This window comes from Aythya fuligula, chromosome 5, assembly GCF_009819795.1.
Source record: "Aythya fuligula isolate bAytFul2 chromosome 5, bAytFul2.pri, whole genome shotgun sequence".
Lineage (NCBI taxonomy): Eukaryota > Metazoa > Chordata > Aves > Anseriformes > Anatidae > Aythya > Aythya fuligula.
This window is the reverse complement of record NC_045563.1, coordinates 59,747,096-59,767,088: the sequence shown is the minus strand read 5'-3', so window position 1 is coordinate 59,767,088 and position 19,993 is coordinate 59,747,096. Positions and strand designations below refer to the sequence as shown.

General features: G+C 43.2%; 1 protein-coding gene across 2 annotated transcripts in view; it reads right to left on the bottom strand.

Moving 5' to 3' along the window:
* Positions 1–1,505: 1,505 nt before the first annotated feature.
* SERGEF (secretion regulating guanine nucleotide exchange factor) overlaps positions 1,506–19,993 on the bottom strand; it is a 136,199-nt gene continuing 117,711 nt past the window's right edge. Inside the window, exon 11 of one of the 2 annotated variants that reach the window (XM_032189011.1) lies at positions 1,506–2,199. In XM_032189011.1, coding sequence (XP_032044902.1) covers positions 2,033–2,199 — 167 coding nt within the window. In that variant the 3' untranslated portion in view covers positions 1,506–2,032. The remainder of the gene's footprint in view (positions 2,200–19,993) is intronic. The other variant, XM_032189012.1, reaches the window with a different exon arrangement.

Sequence of the window (19,993 nt, the reverse complement as noted above, 5' to 3'; positions counted from 1 at the left end):
TCAAACGATGAAGAATACAGGCAATATGAAACTCAAGAACAGGACCAGAAACAAACCAAAGGACTCTCATTCTTTAAAACCCCAAATCATTCTTCACATTTCCAAAGGCATGTTTATCTTACAGATGTGAAAAAGTGACCAACAAGTCAAATAAAGTAGTGACATTTATTTGTTATATAATTTGTTGGATTCCTCTGAATGGAACCGCAGCGACAGCGTACACAACCAAAGCACTCTCAACACCATAACCCCAGGTCCTATGGGTCACGTACCAGCTGTCATTAATCAAGGAGCAAAATCATTCAGAGGGTATGACTACTGAAACGAGATAATATTTACCAGTACACAGATCTCAGGAAAACAGAAATAGAACCCTCAGATAAAACAGCAAAAAAGGACTGACAAAAAGGCATGAGAAAGTGGTCAGTGCATGTAACAGAGAGGATGCTGTATGCAGAAAATAGTATTGAGGAGTCAGCGAACAGCAGCTTAGTCAGATAAGTAAAACATGTCAGAGGTAGCCTGGAACAGTATATTACCATGAAGAACCACAACCAACACAGATTAAAAAAAAAACAGCAGAAGACTCAATTTCACACCTTTTGCAGAAGGCCCCTTCTACTATCCTTACAGTTTCTTCCAGTATCTGTAATGCTTTTATAAGCAGCTTCATACTACAATTTTATTCTCCATTGAATAGAAAAAGAAAACACATCTGAAAATTACCTTTGAACTACAGTTGCTGCCAACCAAGGAGAGAAAGCCACACAGCTCATACTCTGACCTTAATTCCCTCCCCCTCATGAGTTAACTGTTATATCATTAGAAAGTTTTCCTGTCCTATTTTCTAACAGCCCTTTAATGGCATCCACCATACGTGTGAAAAACGGTTTTATAAATAGCTTCAAAGGCAGTTAATGATACCAGAAGGCAATTTGCACTTCTCCATTTCTGTCACCAAAATCAGTGCTGGACCTACGTTCTCCACCAAGCACTCACCTGGAACTATTCCTGTGGGCATGCTCTGATCAGTAACTCAGCTGGGCTGCCAAGCAGATGCGAGAACCAACCTGACACTGCTGTCTTATAAGCTGGAGAACTTGTAAAAACTTTGTTTGTAGATTGCAGTCTTCCTATCCAAATGCAGCTGGAAACACGTGAGCTATCTTGGATCAAACTGTCCTCAACAGCTACAACTGACTTATGCTCTTCAACAAGAACTCTCCTGTTGTTTCCAAGAGCTCTTAGAAAATTTTCTTCCCTAGCAGTAGCTTCAGAAACTTTAGGTTTGCTTTGCAATTCAATAATAATTCATGTGGATCTACATCCCTGCAAACCTATAATAAATTGATGTCTGGGACAGACGATAATTCCTCAGAAACACTGCTCCTTTCACAGTTTAATCAACTGCAGCTTGTTTCAGAAGGGCCTCATTTTCTCCTTTTTGCCAGCCTACTTTCTAAATTATCTTTTTCTTTCTCTCTCTCTTTTTTTTTTTTTTTAAATTCTGATCTTCTGTTTAAAATGTGTGTATGCATCTACTTATGTTCACTGGCACTCCTCTGTGATGCAAACTGGATTTTCTAAGATGCCAGGATCTCAACTCCAGCAGATGCTGGCAGGTGCAACATATGCTCATCATAACATGCAGATAAAATAATATCCACAGGCTGGATTTTTACACTAATAATAAGTGATTAGACAGTCAGCTTTCTCCTCACAGACTTCTCAAAAGAAAAAGAATTCATTCTTTCTTCAATTATATTGCATCAAGACAAAATGTTTGTCACTCTACCTGCAGATAAGAAAGTCAGTACATGCGTAAAGAACCCATGAAATAATTTAAAAAATAATTGTTCATTTTTTTCTAATACTCTTCTATATGCAAACTCGTTCTTTTTAGTTTCAGAACAAACTTTGGCACTTTCCAGCTGCTGTGTTGATCACAGGCAATCTTCCCGCAGCAACACTGAGCTCTGCAGTACAAAAATGTCCATCCACATCCATGATGCTCATTTCTGGTGTGCTGAGTCTAATGTGAAGTTTGACAAAGAGCCATGGAGTGTCCTGCCCCACATCCAATTAAGATCTGTTTTGCAAAACCGAGGGCTTTGACTGGCTTCGGGACCTGGACGTTTGCTTCTGTGCCATCTCCACACATCCCGTGTTCGTTCCATCCCCAGGAGAAACAAGAGTCACCTGAAAGAGAGGATGCACAACACTGAATAAAGGCAGCAAACACAACAGCGTCAACTAGTTTGGGAAGCAGATTGGTCAAGTCATATTCTAATGAGGTTCTAATAAATCCTGCTAAGGGGGGAAAAACATTCAGGTTCTCTTGAAAACTTAAAAAAAACAGAATGAGCTATTGCCTACCTTGTTTCATATCGTTAACAACATAAGAGAGATTAAAATAATAAAGACATCTGAAAATAGCTCAGCAAATATCTTGTTCTGTGCCCATAGGAAGGTCTCTTTTAAAGGCACTTTAAACCTTTCCCAAAATGATGTGGGATCCTCATCTTTCAGGTTCACCTCAGTAAGCAAAACTTAGCAGCACGAACTGAGCCTAGTGCCACTGTAATCAGTTCATGCAGCACAGTCTGGAGGACTGGGGAACACACAAAGCTGCCAGGCTGCCAAACAAAGCTCATTCCTGCTTTCAAAGAAGTAGGAACGAAACCTAATTTTTCTCCTTTAAATACAGATCTCCAGCATGCCTTACTCTTAATCATCACACCTCTTCTGCTTGCTTCGGCATTATTTCACTGCTTTTATTACCCTTATTTTCCTTCACTGTCACTTATTTTTGTAAAATCTACTTTTACATCCCAAATCATGGTCCGTGTGTTATTATTACCCTACAGTACTCTTTCTTAAAGCAGAATATGTAAATCCTGTTCTATAAATTGCTGGCATAAGAAGAGATACATAACGCCCCCTCCCCCCCTTATTCTGAACAAGAGATATTTCTTCCCTATTTTCCTGTCTTTATTTGGCTGTCGCAGCCTGCGCCTGTGAATTCCTGTAATGAAAAAGAAAGCCACCCTGCAACAGCATCGTGTTTCCGATGCCACTGTTATTTTTGAAACGCAGCAGGTATTAAACAGCGTGAAGCACCACTCCAGAGTACAAACAACGAGAAGAAAAAAGGCAACATTCAGCATTGCAACCCCAATCATAATTCTAATTCAGAAACCGATTATTCCAAAAATAGCAGGATCATCTCTCTCTCCTGCAAACTCAGTACATTTCATTCTCATCTGCTTTCTTTATATATTACTATGTTAAAGTTCTCTTCTTCTATAATTAGGTGTAAATGTTACTAAAACGAGCTTTTGTGTGGTTTAACCCTGTAGACAGAGAAGCATCACACAGCCCTTCGCTAGCTCCTGCCCAGTTGGATAGGGGGAGAATCAAGACAAACAGGTGAAGCTGATGTGTTGAGATAAAAACAAATTCACAGGACAGGAAAGGAAGGGAAAATAATAATAAGGGTGATACTATATACAAGCAAGGGCTGCGCAATGCACTTGCCCCTGGCCAAGCCCACTGTTACAGCTTTCTTTTTTTTTTTTTTTTTTTTTAGTAAGGCTCCAGGTAAGAATATTTTTGTCATTATTAACAAGCAAGAAAAAGGTATCACAAACCAAGAGACTCAAGACGCATCGTGGAACAATTATTCAGGGAAAAATTCAACCACAAAAAAACACCTGCACCTAAGAAAAGGCATTCTTTTGCACAGTTGTTAATATGTTAATTCGTGGATCCTGCAGAGTAAGCCTACTTCAAAGGGAAAAACCTCCAAGTTTAATGAAAAGGAAATATAACATGCTCTTATGTTAATGAGATGACAATGGAAAGCTTTTTGTGGCTGAGCTCTTAGCAATTAGTGCAATGACCAAACGCAATGAGCTGATGTGTTTGTATGGGGATTCACTACATCTGACTGAAGGATTTTTTTTTTTTCATCCTAGCCCACCAGGACAAGAGAGAGGAAATGAGAAAGATTTTGTTCACCTTGAATCACAAACTGCTCAACGACGTATTAACGCCTCTCCAAGTAATAAGTAGACCTAGTTAAACATCTTTGGAAAAAAACTCAGCAAAATTCACAAGCTAGGAAACCCGCATACAAGAATACCTGCCCTAAAATAAGCACCAAGCCTTTTCCAGCCCACAGTTCTCCAAGCACGTAAAAAGGCCAACAAACAGATTTTTGTACGTGGCTCCAGTGAGCTTCATGTTTACTGAAATGAGCTGAGGGAAAGCAGACAAAAACCTACACATACAGAGTACCTTGGGTTCACAAATAGCCTTAGGCAAAAGGCCATATGCATACGGAGTGCCAGGCAGAAATCTGGAGGTCTGACGGGAGCTGACCGACGCAGAACAGCGGGTCCCAGTGATGACCCTCAGCAGCAAGTCCGATGTCTAGAAAGCTAAAAGGCAGAGAGTTACTGTGGCCAGAATAGGTGTGCAATACCACACCTGCCTGCAGTACGTTTTGAGCAAGGTTTGGGCACAAAAAGGGCAGGTGCTTGATTTCTGTCAGAGAAAAGAGAACTGGCGGAAAAGATGCAGAGTCTGCTTTTTGCACCTTCATCACTGGGACTTGCGGGAGGGCTGGCAGGGAGTGGAAAAAATGAATTAATGAAAGGTGAGTTCAGGGAAGGCCTTCATTAAGGAACAGCCTGCAGTGAGACTAAACAGGCTTTTCCCCTGAACAAGAAATACACACAAAGCGGGAGCAGAAAAGCCCTTAATTTGCCAGTTTGGGTCACAAAACCAATAAATGGTTAATGTCTTCCCTCTGGGCATAGGCATTACCTGGGCTTTTCTCAGGGTAACTACAGTGACAGCCGCAATCCATGACTTGATCAAACTGGAGAAAATACTTCTGGTACAGTAAAGCTGCTACATATTGGAGAGAGGAGGGGGTTCTGGGGAAGCAGGGGTCTTGCGGTTGCTCCTCACTGCTGCGCACTCTGTTCTTCAGATAGGAAAAATGAATGTTGGCAAATGAGATGCTTTGGGTGAGATTCACTGCACCACTTCAGCCACCTAGCAGGCAAGCAACTTCGCTACGGTTAGGAAAACCTGGTGGAAACCAGGAAGCTCCAAACATCGCTGCAGCCTTGTTTCGGGCTGCAGTCTGCTTCTAAGCCATTGTGCCCTGGAGACTAATCACTGAGATCTTTCAAAGCTTATCTCCTCCTTCTGCTCCTGTTCTCCCAACCACACACACAGACAGAAGCTGGCTTTGAAGGCAACCCAAGTATCTGGAAGACAAGCTATTCAGCAGACAGCTTTGCGTATTAAGGATTCATTAAAGCATTTTAGTCCAGCTCTATTGCACAGGCTTTGTGCTCTCAGCAATACTCCAATACCTCGATATTATTATTCTTTTAATTTTAAATTAGTGCTACTTTTCAGATGGTTATAGATAAAGTTACAGTCATCGAGAGACTGGCGATTTGCTCAGAGCAAGTCAACTTGAAACAGAATCAGGGCAGAACCTGGAACAAAATTCAGGTGTCTTTTGGCTATTTGGAAAGGCTTCAAGCCTTACAAGCCGTAACATAACAATATGCAAAAGGTTTAGACTACATCTGACCACAAAGGTTGTAAAACACGAGTGAAGTCTTCCTTTGTTTTCAGAACACCTGGGAAGTGATGGTATAGTATGAAATAAAAGAAATAATATATTACTTTTGCATTTTTGTTAGCAGCAATTCTGTCATAAGTCGAAACAACTTGCAGTTTCACAATGTAAGAGACAGAGTTAATCCCAATTCTTTCCATACAAAAGCACAGAAACATAGCAGCAGCTGGAAGGACAGCCAAAATATTCTGCTGAGTCTAAAAGCTGCCTTTGGTGAGCGGAATACAAGACACAATCCCAAGACAGCATATGCTGCTGAGCAGCAGAAGTAGAAACCAATGAAGAGACCTGTGCAGTGCCAGCAGCATCACGGAGCCACACTGATGGCCACGTTTCCCCGGAGCGAGCTGCCTTGCACTCAGGCAGCCCATCCAGCTGCTGCTGGAGCTGCCCAGGCCCACGGCCTTCAGAGCCACACACAGACCCCAAAATGCCTTAGAAGAAACGCACAGGCACTGCGGCGCTAGCTCAATGTGCAGATGAAGAACATAGGTTTTGTGATAGCAAGTACGAAGTCACGGTGCTGCAGGCTCGCTGAGTTCAGAGCCAGCCTCCAGCCCACACCCGGTCCTCACCCCAGCGGGGCAGCACGACCAGCTCTCCCCAAACACTGGCGCCACAGCACCGCTCACTCCTTCCCCTTCCCCATGTGCCAGGGCTTTGAGCCCAGTGAATATCAGCTGCCTTCTGGTCCTGTGTCTGGTTTTCCTCCTGGTACCAAAAGGAGGACGACTGCCCGTGGCCTCCTCACAACAAATGCATGAAGCCAGCACGACAGGGGCTTCTCTGGCTTGGTGCCCTGAACTAACACCTTGCATTCATTATTTTTTACAGCAGAAGCACTGCCGTGTTACTAGGAGCTTCCCTCTGCCTGTACCTGTACACGTGTAGCAGAGCAGCGCCTTCGCACTGGGTCAGAGCCTCCAGGCCAGCCGACAAAATCTCTCACTATAATATACAGCCAGCTACTGGGAAGAGTCAGAAAATCAGCTTGAGCATGCTCAGGGAGCCACACTGCAATGTGGAGTACCATAAAATGGAGCTATAAGGCTACACATCTACTCGGAAATTAATTTCACTTGGGAAAGCCCAATTTCTTGTTTCTCCTTCAATATCAGTCTCTATCCCACGAACAGCAAAGAAGCAAGAGCATTACGGGGCATAACTTCCCTTTTCTATCCTCATTTTCAGACCAGAGAAATAGCTGAGAGTTACAATGTGGGAACCATGTCTATAACAGTTTCTGAGCATGCCATGAAGGGCAGCATAGCACATCTGACAGCCTGAAAACGGTATGTGGGGAAGGGCCACAATGCACAGTAACGGAGGGGAAGAGAAAGAAACTAGCCCTGCAGACAAATAGGGAAAGGTATGGTAAGAACAGCACTTACCAAAAAAAAGCATTTGTATTCTCACAGGAACGTGGTACATTTTCCTATGCAGTGTTTTAAGCACCAGACAAATATTTCAGCACATTCACTAGAGGTAGTGCCATCTTGTCATCTAATATCAAATACGAGTGGAGATTTCATTCTACTCTCACAGGGCAAATCAAAGCAGGAGCTGAATGGCTCGCCCCACAAATTAACAGGCAGCTATTTAACAGAATCGTTCCACATTCTTTCAGACAAGCCATGGTTTAGGTTACTCAGTGCTAGTTCATGACACATTTTGTTTTTTCTTTCTCAGTTATACATTGCCATTTTGAAGAGAAAAACCTGCAGAAATACACAAAAACATACCTAAATTCTGTACGAGAGAGAGGTTTGCTTGGCTGCATGTAGGTAGCAAGGAGAAAAGTTTACTGCAAGTATTAACTGTTGACATTTCTGCTTTCACAGGCAAACACCAGTGGTACTTCTTATGACTAAGGCTCACGGGTGCTGCACAGGGTTTGCCTTTTGGTGTTACTCAAACGTTTCAATTCCTCCCAGCAGGAAAGCACCTTCAGCTCAGCACTGAACAAAATATGGGCTCACGACTTTGCGCAAGACTGAATGTAGCTGGACCCCTGACAATACGTGAGGATTATATCATGCATGAAGCAGCTGCAGTGCAGAGAGGAATAAGCATTAAAGATGCTTGCTTTTTACACCTGTAGAAGACAGGAAAATCTTGAAATTTTGCCTTCTGAAATACAGGACAAGAACACCTGACAAATTTGTCAGTGGAGGATTTTTTCTTAAGGCTCTGAATGGGTCTTAAGGCTCTGAATGTTAACCTGCTTCATCAGAGTACCAGGCATGGCAGAAAGTGACACTCATTCGCACAGCTTACACCCCTGCCTCTCCAAATGACAGGCACAAAACGTGTCAGTGCTCTCACTCTGTGTGACCACAACTAGACAGTCACGGTCTTGTCGCAGAGACAGGGACAGGAGTCCTGTGACCATTTCTACATGACGTGAAGGAGAACAGATAGAAAATACCTTTTACTAAGTGCTTAGTAAGAGGCTGTCCATGGGAATTCAAATGGCCAAAGCAATATTCCGACACCTAGGAGGGGGTGAGAGTCATCTTGGTGTCCCTTGAGACCATCCAGAGCCATGGCCATTTGCACCCATGTGTGCTGGGTATAAAGCATTACTGTGTCAAGCTTAGACACGCTTTCAACTGAAATAAATGACTATACAAAGAAAAGGAGGGGACAGCTACAATTCATTCTGACCTGGAACATTACATCCAAGACCCAGAATTGAAGGCAATTTTCAGCACCCCACTAGGAAAAGCGACAGACAAGTGCAGAGATGGATGCAGATGTGAGAATGGGCAACTCCTCCGACTGCAGTACAGCTACACGAAGTTCACTGCACACACCATGGACATCGCAGGGCAGAAGTTACAGAGGGCAAGACGGGCAGCAGCATGCAGGTCAAATGGTGCTTCCTTCTACTTTGTTGGTTGAAATCAGAAATGAGATCGCACTGGGATCTCTCAGAAATCTTCTCTTCAAGAAAGAATAGCTAGGTAGGAACAGAATATTTTGTTCTGCTTTGGCACTTCATGGGTTTTATAAAGCAACTCGTTGTACCGTACGCTGGTCTATTTACAAGTATACAGATTTAAGGTGATAATGTATACCAGGCTATATATGGCTGTCAGTCTTTGGCAGCTTATAAAAAATACTTAGGATACAATAAAAGGTAAACAGATATTCGATATGGTCACATTTACCTACAATTTCTTCTTGTCTGACTGCTATTCTCTTCCCCTGAAGGGCTGTTTCCACTGAGCAAAAGCGAGTGTTTTGTTCTGGGATTTGTTTCTGAAGATGTTCTTTCCTGTAGAACACAATTATCTGTAACTCAGAACCAAGAAGTGAAATGCGTGCTCCTTCCATATGGGTATCTTCTGTAAAATAGCTTTATGCTTAAATGGGCTTTAGTTTGGATGTTCCCCCTTTCACTTTCCTTCATCAGTTGCAAGGCTGCATTTTGGTCAAGTTTCACAATACGTGGTATGAACGCACGCTGCTGTTGAGTGAAATTTTAAAAATCTGCTTGTCGATATTGAACAAGTGAGGGCTTTTTTTCCATGCTTAACAAGTAATCTGAGGCGAAGTCCAGGTCATTAGCTAAAGCGTTAGAAATGCAAAGAGAAAAGACAAGGAAACAAGCGCTCACTGAGTTGCTCAGTTCCCTTCTTATTGATTGAACCAGCAGATTTTCTCAGAGCTCCACAAACCTTGTCTCCTAGCAGGCAGTAGTTGCAACTCAGCAGTGAAGTTATTAGGATGCCTTACTTTGATGACGTTTCAAGCTGTAATGTTAGCATAGCACAGCGGCTCAGATCCCGGTTCCCCTGCAAGAGTCACTTTGCAGTTTTAACTGACAGCACTGAAGTATGTGTGTACAAAAGAGCTTTAAAATACAGAGCTCAAATGCAAGCTATAACATAGCTGGAGAAAAAGGGAATTCAGGATGAACTGCTTTACCCTCCTTTCTGGGCAGGATTTTCAGATTACATTTCCTCCATGCTGCAGCTGTTGTTCTTGATTTAGCCTACTTGTATCTGGTTCAAATGTGCCTATACCACACTGTACTGTAGTGCAAGTGCACACCTAATAAACCCCCTATGGACCACGTGCCTCGTCTGTCTCCGTTTGTGTGCCTATTCTTATAGGGATTCTTAAACTAGCCACTGTGTTGGGGGTCTGAACAGGGTAACTAAAAATCTACTCAGACACAACAGTGGCTGGGTCATCTGAGCACCTATAGAGAGAGCAAGAAGTAAATGATTTAGTAACATTCCCATGTTAACAGTGCTGGAGCTTAAAACCATCATTCCCCTCACGCAGCATAGTTCTGTGAACTAGCAGCATCCTTTTCAAAGAAGGAAACAGAGAGTGACTTGACTGAGCTATGAAAGAAGATGAAAGTGAGTAAAAAAAAATAAAAAAAATCCCATGATTCAGACTTCACAGACCTTAAAGAGATTTACTTCAAGTGTGTGTACCAGAAGCAAGTCATGTTTGTTCAAAGTGGCAGATGAAACGCAAGGTTTTTACCTGAAATTGGCTCTGCAGAGCTGAGCTTGTGTTAACTTTCAATTCCAAGTAAAACAGTAGCTGAATACTGAAGGAAAAAAATTTTTTTTTTGGATAAACATGCCAAGCAACACCACCACAAACTACAGCCTCAATGTCATCTACATGGCTTAGCCATTTCTCTGATTTCAGAAAGGGTTTTGGGGTCTACTGTAAAGCAGAACCCGAGTGTTCCAGCTCTTCCCATTTCTTAAAAATGAGCATAAGACCGGAGACTTCAGCCACAACATTCAGTCAAGCAGGTGATGCAGATTAATGAGACAGATGATGTTTATCAGAGGAGACATACAATTCTCTTTCCTTTCCCAGGTAACCAATAGCCAGGAAGACCAGAACTCTAGGAATACAAGCTCTATTTTTTTAAGCTGTACTTTTAAAGCAGTACTTGATATTTAAGTAAGCATTCTGTAAAAACTAAGCAAATGGTCAATACTGGATGTAAAAATAGTGGGAGAATTGGCTATGTCAGGTATGGTAGAAAAAAATAAGTGCTGTACCATACATAAGAATTAAAAACATTCAGGAAGAGAATCAAAGCAGACAGCTTCAAAAACAAAAGTGCCCAGAGGGTAGGATTGGATCTGTTTCTCCAAACATCAGTTCAAAACCATATACACCTGCTGAGTGAAGGCTAGAGGAATCGCTTGCTGATATGAAGCCAAGGAAGAGTTCTACCATCAACACCCATTTGATGGTAGCAAACCGTCAAAGACTGGTTGAATTACATAAACACCGATTTTGCCATACTTGTTTTTCTGGTGCAGAACAGGGATTTTGGGCAAGATGTAAGGCACAGCTTACCAACTTTCACCTTTTTATATTCTGCATGGATAAATCTCACAGTAATTCCCTTCTCTCTTATCCACTGCGTTATATAACTTCAAACTAATTATTCCTATTGCAAAGAAATAAAAATTAAAAAGTTGAGCTTCAATTCTGAGTTGGCAAAAAGCATTTCAAAGCAACACACAGGGCTAAAGAGAGTCTAGCCCTGAGCTAGACCAGAACACACAGGGTGTGTAAGCACACCTCTTGTGACCTGGGGCCACCTAGGTGGGGAGCAAACCTGCTGCAGCACAGCTTCTCCACATTTCTCCTTGCAGCACTGCCTTCGGCCTTCACTGCGACTCCAAAGTCCGTCTGTCTCCTCTTCACACCACTCCTGCCTAGCTTTCCCTAGAAGCGAGCAAGACAGGAAAGAAACACCAGCACAATTTGGGATGCCACATACAAGTAGCACCACTTGGGATGTCCTGGTTCAGAAAGGCAAACAACATCTCGTTCCTGCAGCTGGTTCAAGGTATGTTTTGGGGACACCTCCTTGCTTTGCCTCCATCACTGTAAGGGACACACAGATTCTGAACTGGGAGCTGCTCCTTGAGCAGAGGGAACATATCGAGGCAGTCTTTGGAAGACAGCAAGTGCAGAAAAGAGTGTCCTGAGATGAAAACCTGATGCCATTAACACTGGAGAGATGCTTTCCCAAAGTTTCATCGCATTTTCTGGACCCTGGCAAAAGAGCCATAGTCCAAACAACATTCATTCATCAGGTGCGGGGATCTGAGGTTAGAAAATAAAACGGCTTTGGCAAGGTGACAGGAAGGACAGCTGATGGGCAGAGGGATTCAGAGGCTCCATGCCAGCTCCAGAAGGTCAGAGGAGCAGAACTGAGAGCGCAAGCTGCGTCCCTCAGACACGGTTTGGCGCTATCCCATCTGAGCCTCTGCATAACCTCAGGGTGAAGAGGAAACTAGCTGGAGTCAGGACTAGCTGGCACCATTTTGGAAGAACTGTCCCCGCCAGAAATCTGGGATAACAAAATATTCTTCAGAACAACAAAAAAGTAAACTCTACGAAGAGAACATTTGACCAAATAAACGATCCAAGAGCTTTGTTCTCCTCTCTTTGGAGAAAATGGAAACACTGGAAATACAGCACCTCCTTCGTGCACTGGCCTCACTCTTCTTTCTTGTGGACATGCAGAAAACCAACTTCTTCTGTCTTCCCCTATGGTCAGCACTAAGCTAATCACAGAGTGGGATCAGCTACATTAAACCAAAAATGACACTGAAAAAAATTCTTAAAATTTAAGGCCACATTTGGCACCACAACTAATATTTATCATTACTCCCAAAGAAACAGTAATAGCGTGGAAAACTTTTAAGTCATGATGAATGTTACTGAGAAAATAGGCTAAAAGACTAAACCCAAATCAGTCCAAACTTTTGGTGAAATAGCAAGCTTCAGTTTGCAGTGATAAAAGTTACACAGGATAAGCATGCACTACATATAGAGAGGTATAAAACACACGAACAAATGAACACTGTGTAAAGTAGTTCTCACTAACCTTCAGTGTGACTATCTGGGAACCTGATTTGATTCTTTAAAACACTGGGAAATAGAACAACCAAATAATAGGAAAACAACGAGGTCAGACAATGTTGATCTGTCTCGTGAAATAACAAATTTTTTCTGACTCTGCTTCAAACGTCTTGTGCTAACTTTAAACCTGCTGCATACCAATAATAAAAGCATTTCTCATACAGTTCAGCCAAGAGATCTCCAACCTTCAAGGCCACTTATTAACAGACCTGTCTATTCATGGGTAAACCAAGATGCCACTTCCCTCAACTCCACAGGCTTCTTAAATCTACTCAGGGATAGGAGAAGCAAGAGCTTACATTTTCATGTGTCAGATCAACTTTGCAGAAGTCTTTAACAGAAGTGACTCATTCCCAAATCATTTAAACACTTAAAAATGCTATCCTAAATCCCAAGTAAGAACCCACTTTTTTTTTTTTTTTTTTTTTTTTTTTTTTTTTGTGTCAGCATTTTAAAGCTCTCCATATAACTTCCAAAATTTATTTAAAACAAAGAACCATGATCTTTATTAAAAAGGATAACCAACCAGGCCAAGGTATTGTAGCCAACCACTGAATCTAATAATTTACCATCCAAAAAGAGGGTGTAGGAAGAATTACAGCACAACCAGCAGGCCCATATATACGCTTGCAGACATGTGTCCTACAGGATGCATGCATATATGTATATATAAATACTTTGCACAGGCAAACAGAGGATACACGTACCTAATATCTACAAAGGTACACGCAGGTAGCAGCCAGCATCTCGCTTGCTGCCACAGAGAGTTAAATCTGAAATGCAAAACCACATTTTCAACAGCGAAGTGACAGAACTTTGAAACAGAGACCGCAGCAGGTTGTGCCCACGCTGTCCTGGCAGCCAACAATGCCTGCCTCAGGCCTGGCTCTCTTCTGCGGAGCTCTGCCCAGCAGGGTTCATACTTTTGGACCTCGTGTTGGCAGCAATGCACAGTGCAACAATTCATTTTTCCGCACACGTCTCTGTAGATGATCACGGTTGATTTGGAGCGCCTCAGTTCCTGGGAGTGGGATCCAGCTTGCCTCACTCCAGAAGCCTTAGTGGTGCATCTGCTTACATATGTCCGTACGTGTGCATGTATCCAACCCTTCACCTAGGCACCTACCTCGTCTCATGCTCAAGAGGCACTTGTACAGTGTGGTTCACCTCATCCAAGGCAAATTTCAAGTCAAAAAAAGCCTCGTTCTCCATCTCTACCTCCTCGTTGCCTGTGTATTGGACTAGGTCAGACTAAGTTTAAGTTAAAGTAGACGAAGTTTACCCTACTGAGCTTTCTGAAAATCAGATACTTTTAAGGCAAAAAAAGAAAAACACCCACTGACATTTCAAGGACGTCCAAAACGTTTATGTAATTTTGAGAATTCAGATGTATCCTACTCCTCCAAAATGTCACATACACTACATAACTCAAAATGCTGTTGTCCATTAAAACCTTCTAGTATGATAACCAGTACTGCATGAAGTGCCACTTCAATAAACACCATGCCCTATCTTTATAGTTTTACTGCATCTCTGGTATCTAGCTCGTTCAAATAAAACACTAAAGGAAAAGGAAAGCAGCAAAGGTTTGATTCGAAGGCAGTTAATTTGTGCATGATTAAATTTAAAGTGGACTTCAAAAGTTGATTCAGCTGCCTGGCAGATTGAGCTTGTTCCTGATTTCTGCATAAGCATACCTATAAATATGGAGGCAAAGCATTACACTGCAGTAACTTCTTAGGAAACAGGAATGACTTTTCCATCTAAGTAGTAGCACTTGGTTATTTAGAACGGCCTTTACATCGCTGTGTTGAAACATGGTGCCATTAATTTCAGCAGCTCTGACTTGCAGCGCCTTCTAAGGTAGCCAACGTGTCTTGCTGAAAGGCTGCTGATTGCCTTTCCAACATGAAAGGCTAAGCTTTTCGGAAATTACATAGGAGATCCTTCTAATTAATTAGTCCGTAGTTCCCACACCACTTGATTTCACTATTGGCTTTTGGGGGGGATGGGAGTGATGTTTATAAAGCTCCTGATGCTTTTGCAAGCAAAAATATTTCTTGCTTTCTGCAAGTGATCTTTTTTGGATGCTTCTGCCATCGATAAATTCTTTGGCCCCCTAGAGAACAACTAAAGGATGATGACTTGGTATTCATTTGCAAGCATACTTCTATTTTTGAGGATTTCAGTTGACTAACCTGATTCCTGACCACAGCCCTTCATCCACAAAGCAACATGCCCAAGTCCAGGCCCACGGCAACATGCAGTGGCAAGATCCAGGTCCCAGAGGCTGTGGAAATGACTTGGCTGACCATGTTGTCTTCATGCAACCAGCTCTGCCTCGGCATGAATACAGGGATGGGTTCAAAGCTGCTTCTCCAGTCAGAAATCTGCAAGGGTCCTCATGGGATTTAAGCAGTGAAGGCAAGCCTTAATGGGAATGGCAAGGGGACCAATAGCTTCTCCTTGAAATGAGAAAAGCCATGAGAAAAGGGTTGCCTGTACTTCGTAGAGCAAAAACCCGACTCATAACTAATTCCTTCATTTTCAGCTATCGGTTTCCATTTCTAAAGCTTCATTCCTCTTAGCCCTGTGACCCTAAACCTTCTTATAACAGATGGAGAATTACCCCTCAGAAAGCCAAAGCATAATCCTCCTTTCCTGAGCTCTGAGGGAGACTTTCCCTCCCAGCAAAGAGCAGACACCATCGCAGGAGGAAGCAGACACCAGGAGGCTAAACCTCTGAGGTCTGCCTGTACTGCCAGCCACGGCAAAGCTGTTCAGATCCTGGGCAACTCACTGACTCCACAGTTTCTACATTTTTCTGCCTGCTCTTGACTGTTTTAGCTGTTTATATTGGTACCTCTCCAGTCCAGGGAGCATCTTTCACCACCTCCTCTACAACACGGTGTGATCTCACCTTCAGCTCATGGACATCAGCGGAGCGAAAATAAATAATGAAGCACCTCTAAAAATGTCTGTTTGCTTTCATCATCCATGGAACTAGACTCACATTGCTCTTCAAGTCGGAAACTTCAGAAAAAAAGTGCATAAAAACCCTGCAGGGAAGGTGTTATTGGGTCCTGGAATCTTGGCTCATCTGTATATTTAGCACATACAAGAAATGAACATTCAAATATAACATGAGACATCATGCACTTACCTAACTGTCCTTTCTCACATGCTGACTGATACGAAATAAACCCGTCCTACTTTCTTCAGTCATAAAAAGAACTCAAGGAAGGGGATCATGAAGGTAAAGATACCTTTTTATAGGCCTGCTTTATGGAGCGATTCCGCAGGAAAATGCCTCTCAGTGCTTTTCTTTCCCCATCTACAGAGCACAGACGTTTGTCTGTCCCAAAGAAGGTTTTAAAAGCTTGTGGTTTATCACAGTAGCTCATACTCAACCCTTAGTTTAACAGCCATAGAGGAAAGAGAAAAGAAAATAGTGCATAATAAAAACAGAATTCAGTTAAGTACAGACAAGCCATCTTAGAAGATATTTTAGGATTCCTGAACGTACGCGAGATCTGTTGAGACAAAAATCTCTTCCTAAGAGGCAGTGTTCAATTCCACCTTTGCACTGCCCAGACCCCAAGGATTAACTTAAGCGCTGAACTGCAGTCAAGAGAAAAGCAGCATGCTGTGGCCGTGCCATTTCTAGTGGCGTGGAGGGCTTTGAAAGGCTACTTAGTTCCTCTGTTCCTGCTTTTCCTTCATTTTGGTACTTATTTCTTGCCTTCTGTTTTCTGAAACCAGCACCAGCTTCCCCCACAGATGTCCTCCATCCCCTTTCTACCCCCTCCTCATCCAGAGAGCATTTCCAAAGACCTCAGTGAGAGCACTGCATTAGCCATGAGGGTATCAGAGTGAGCCAGAACGTGCCTTGCACCTGCACGCAGCAGGGCTGCTGCTCTCCATCTCGCTCGGCTCACACGGGATGTGAGGAGCTGCGGGTGGCTCAGGCTCCGTGCAGCAGGCTGAGAGCTGCACTGCATTGCTATAGCGACAACTGCTGTGAACACTCCCCGTTTTTACTGACAGCCCCTCGACATGCCTCACGTAACCCCACGGAAAAAAAAATTGCACAAGTGGAGAAATGCAAAATAAAACACCTCCAAGGCCAAAAGGAAAAATATTGTGGGGATCTGCATCTGCATGTGTCGCTTCAAATACTTCCCCCGTGGCAATTTGCTGCTTTTACCGTACAGTGGTAACGTTAAAATAGCATTTTAAAATTCACAGTTGAAACAGCAATTTAAGCCCCCACAATGCCAGAAGAGAAGACGCGCATGCGATCGGCTCAGAAGGCACTTCAGCACGCTGCTGACAAAGATTCAGTGCTGGGAAACTGACACTACACAAATGGAGAAAGAAATAAGGTGCCTGCATATTTTTTCGTAGAGTAATACACATTTGCATAGGGACGTGCTGAATTATTCATGTCTCCCCGACGAGGCAAAAGAGGCATCTTCCGAAGAGAGATTTCTGGTTATCCAAATGATACGTTTTTAAAAGGAATTTCCTGTGCTCGCAGCAGCTGAGACCTAGGTGAAAAATAGTCCCGAGATGCTCTGTGCAAGTCTTAGAAAGCTCTGACTTGACAGACAGGCTTGACACTCCAAAGCCAATAAAGCATGGTTGAACTGGCAGCAAAATACGAATATGCCGTAGTCTGAGATGGCTCCGAGCATCCTGGAGAGCTACCAAATCACTGCTGTTGAGCTGCAAAATGTCACCTCTACCCGTGCTTTTCCAAGGCCAAGATCCACGGGGCTAGAAAACTGGTCCTTCCTGGTGGCCACCACTCACAACCTTCGCTGTTTCTCCGTGACTTCAGTTGCCTCCATCAGCTCACACAATACAAACCACCCCCCCCCCCTTCCAAAGCTTTTTGCAACCCCCAGAGTGACAACTACTCCTGCTAGAGCCTTGCCCTTCCTGACGAGGAGCATCAACACGCTCACAGGAACAGAAGGTTTTGCAGTTGGTGAACCAGCCCAAAACTGTTCGGCCCGGCTGCCGGTTATGATTTATGTCTCTAAAAAAGCACAACAACCCCAACCACCCCCTCCTTCTAAGGACTGCCCGAAACAGAAGCAATGATGGCCAGGTTCAGGGGATGCCACCGTGGCCCTTCTGCACCCGCAGCAGGTGAGCCCTGTGGTTGCTCATCCCTCAAACGCTGCCCACAACCATCTCGAAAGCCCACTCCTAATGTGTTAAGCAGGGATGGGACTAAACTGAGGCTCACCTCCTGCTTGACGCCAGCACCTTGGCTCTTTTTGTGTTTCCTGCGTCCAGCTCTGCCCAGCAACATTAAGAATGAGCTTATTTCTTGATTTATTAATTGATGCACAAGACCGCCACCTTAAAAAACAAAACAGAACACAACAAAAAACAAAACAGCACATTTCCCATGATGAAGGAGGGATATTGACCACGGATATGCCTGCTGAGAATGTGACAACTATCCCAGCACCACAGTCATCACTGCCCCAGCCCCCTGCTGTTTCCTAGAACTGAGAGCGTCCACCTTCACGTGATTTACCTGCAGGCAGATATTCCAAAACACCAGGGCTCAGGAAGTACAAGTGCGTCTCCAGACAGCCAAACAGAGAACAGGCCAAGTTATGTGCTGGCAAATCTCCACTTGTTTCACCATTATCATAGCAGAGAATTTGGCTCCAAGCATGTAGCCATTAATTAACTGTACAGTTAACTATGTCAGTAAACCTATTTGCTATTACACTGGGAAATCAATAAGCCGGACTTTGTTAACCCTCTGAACCGATCTGTTAATTCATCCTTGATAAATACAAAAATACAATATTAAGAATATCAGAGTACACTCATGAACAGTTCATGAGGTTTGTATTGTGATCCCCGAACTGTGGAGTAAAGCTGAAAAGAGGATAAAGTGCGTGCTGGCACTCCTGTGGCACCCAACCACAAACCCTCCCTGCCCCACAGTATCAGCCATGCCAACGTCACAGGACGTCCCGGTGACAGCAGGAGCAACACAGCCTTTACCAGAGGACACAACTCACTGCTTTCAGCTTCAGAGACTTCCAATGAGGACGATTTTCCACATGTCTCCCAGCACAGGCTAGTGCTCTCAGGAGCACAGCAGTCTATCTGCCCTTCAAGTTTTCTAGGAAAACCCCAACGCTAACTTTCTGTTCCACAGCACAAGACGTTTAAGGCACTTGTTAGTTTTAAATTAAACTTCCAATACACTAATTTCCTCCGAGAAGAGGAGCAACGTTGCAATTTCCTCTTCCTGGCTTTCTAATTAACATAATGACATAATAATTGCAGGCGCAGCCCTCCTCAAGCCCCAGATCCCACTGTGCAGGCATTACACGGCAGCTACATCTGTAGGAACAGACACTTGCAGTGGGACACAGAGATGGCAAAGGAGATGGAGATGCTTAACTTTTTCGTGAGAACATTAAAGTAGCTGAAAAATCCCAGATATTTACGGCCAGCATTTCCAAGAAGGTAAGTAACTGTACTTTGCCCCCCTTGGGAACGCTTAGCACATTCAGAAATCTACTTGGCAATTCCCTTTTGGTTTAGGACACACAATATCAGGTGAACGCTGAATTAGGACAGCTATATTCCATCAAAACCCTTCAGAAGATACTTCCAGATCTTGGTGGAATATATTTATCCATAAACTTAAAGGAACTAAAGTTGTTTTGATTTTTCATCCTAAGAGTTCTATTTCTGAATATAGATAAATTTGATGCATCACTAAAAAGTCAGCATTTTTCAAGAGAAGACGAAAATGACAGAAGTTAAGATTTTTCATTTATTTTTGAAGGTTACTGTATTTTCCAGCTGCTTTCAATTTCAGTCCATTTGTTTCTTCCCTGAGGTAGCTACCACTGTGATATTTAAAAGGATTTATTTGCTCACTGCTCAGCTGATGATACTGACATTACAAGAGTCCTGTCCTACACGTCCCACAGTACTGGGGACATGTTGGGACATAGTCACAAGCAGTCTGGAGAGGCTGATGCCCAGCATGTGTGTATTGTTCCTTCTCTAACAACACACACACACACACAAAAAGCCTAAGAAGACATTATTCAATTAGAGTTTTATCAGCAGGGCAACATACAACCATATCTCTGCATTTTGATGAATATGAATCCTAATCTACCCCTTTGGCAATAAAAACAGGACCTCAGAAATACACTTCCCCTGGGCTCAAGGGTTAATGGGACAGCGTTTCATTCCCTATGGCTTTTAAGGACTTGGCTGCTCCCTGGGCATCTGCACTGGTTACCCAAACTGCATTCCCATGTCCTTCCATCCAGGCAGCAGCTCTCTCCTGAGCGTCCCTGTCACAGTTATGAATCACAAAATAAATGCTTTAGATGTCACAGC